Genomic DNA, 840 nt, shown 5'->3' on the forward strand with positions numbered 1-840 from the left:
CTATGTATCAACTTGTCTACTAGTGGAGCCTATATATAAGAATTGGTTCTGCTGGATATTGTTGGCTATAGGTGCTACCTGCGAAATTATTTTACTACTTTTGTTCCACAGAATCTCGATGCAACCGAATCTTATGATGCCGATCTCGCATTCCTTCAAGGCTTAAAGGGTGTGTGGAAATATATTTTTAAGTGTGTTCGGTGAAATGTGTATTTTATCGTATACGTTACGTATTTATATGGGCTTCAGCACGATTGCCAAATTATAGCATGGTCAGGATTTTGGTGTCCGGGAATAGAGTATCGATTTATGCTCGTTGGTACTGATTGATGGGTTCATTGAGTGTGCCGATTGGTAGGCCGGCATGCACTCTAGCAATACAAAGAAGTGGCATCCGCACAAAACTGCGCCGGGTATTGACATTGCTATCTATCGATCTTTCATCGCAGGATACGATTGGACATTCAGGAAACCCAAATGCAGATGGGGTAAGGCCCTGAAACTGCAGTTGTGGGGCACCCTTGTAGCGGTCTGTCTGTTCATCGGCCTACCCGCGCTGTGCTTGAGCTTGTTCGTGGTAGGTGCTTGCTCGCTTGCTGCTCATGTGTATGAGTACTGGCATGTGCGTTGGTAGACTGTGATGGCGCAAAGCCAGAATTGATATCGGACTATTTTTGGACTGCCAGGCCATATGATAAAACCTGAGTATAGAATAGAGGTCACTTGCGAGCTATGCCCGACGAGAACTCGAATCAGCTACGATCATGATGGTTGGGGTACAGTTGCACTCAGTCTGGATCTCTGTAGAGTGATCTTTAGCACACGATGCATTGACTATAC

At 45.2% G+C, this 840-nt stretch overlaps 1 protein-coding gene across 1 annotated transcript; it reads left to right on the forward strand.

The window, feature by feature from the left end:
- Positions 1-110: 110 nt before the first annotated feature.
- Positions 111-634, forward strand: SARC_17597 (hypothetical protein; the record flags this gene model as incomplete). The annotated part of the gene is made up of 2 exons (XM_014288312.1): positions 111-169; positions 450-634. Coding segments are annotated over 2 exons (244 nt in total), but the record flags the coding sequence as incomplete, so codon positions are not given.
- Between the last annotated feature and the right edge of the window lie 206 nt (positions 635-840).

This window comes from Sphaeroforma arctica (assembly GCF_001186125.1).
Source record: "Sphaeroforma arctica JP610 unplaced genomic scaffold supercont1.11345, whole genome shotgun sequence".
NCBI classification, from domain to species: domain Eukaryota; class Ichthyosporea; order Ichthyophonida; genus Sphaeroforma; species Sphaeroforma arctica.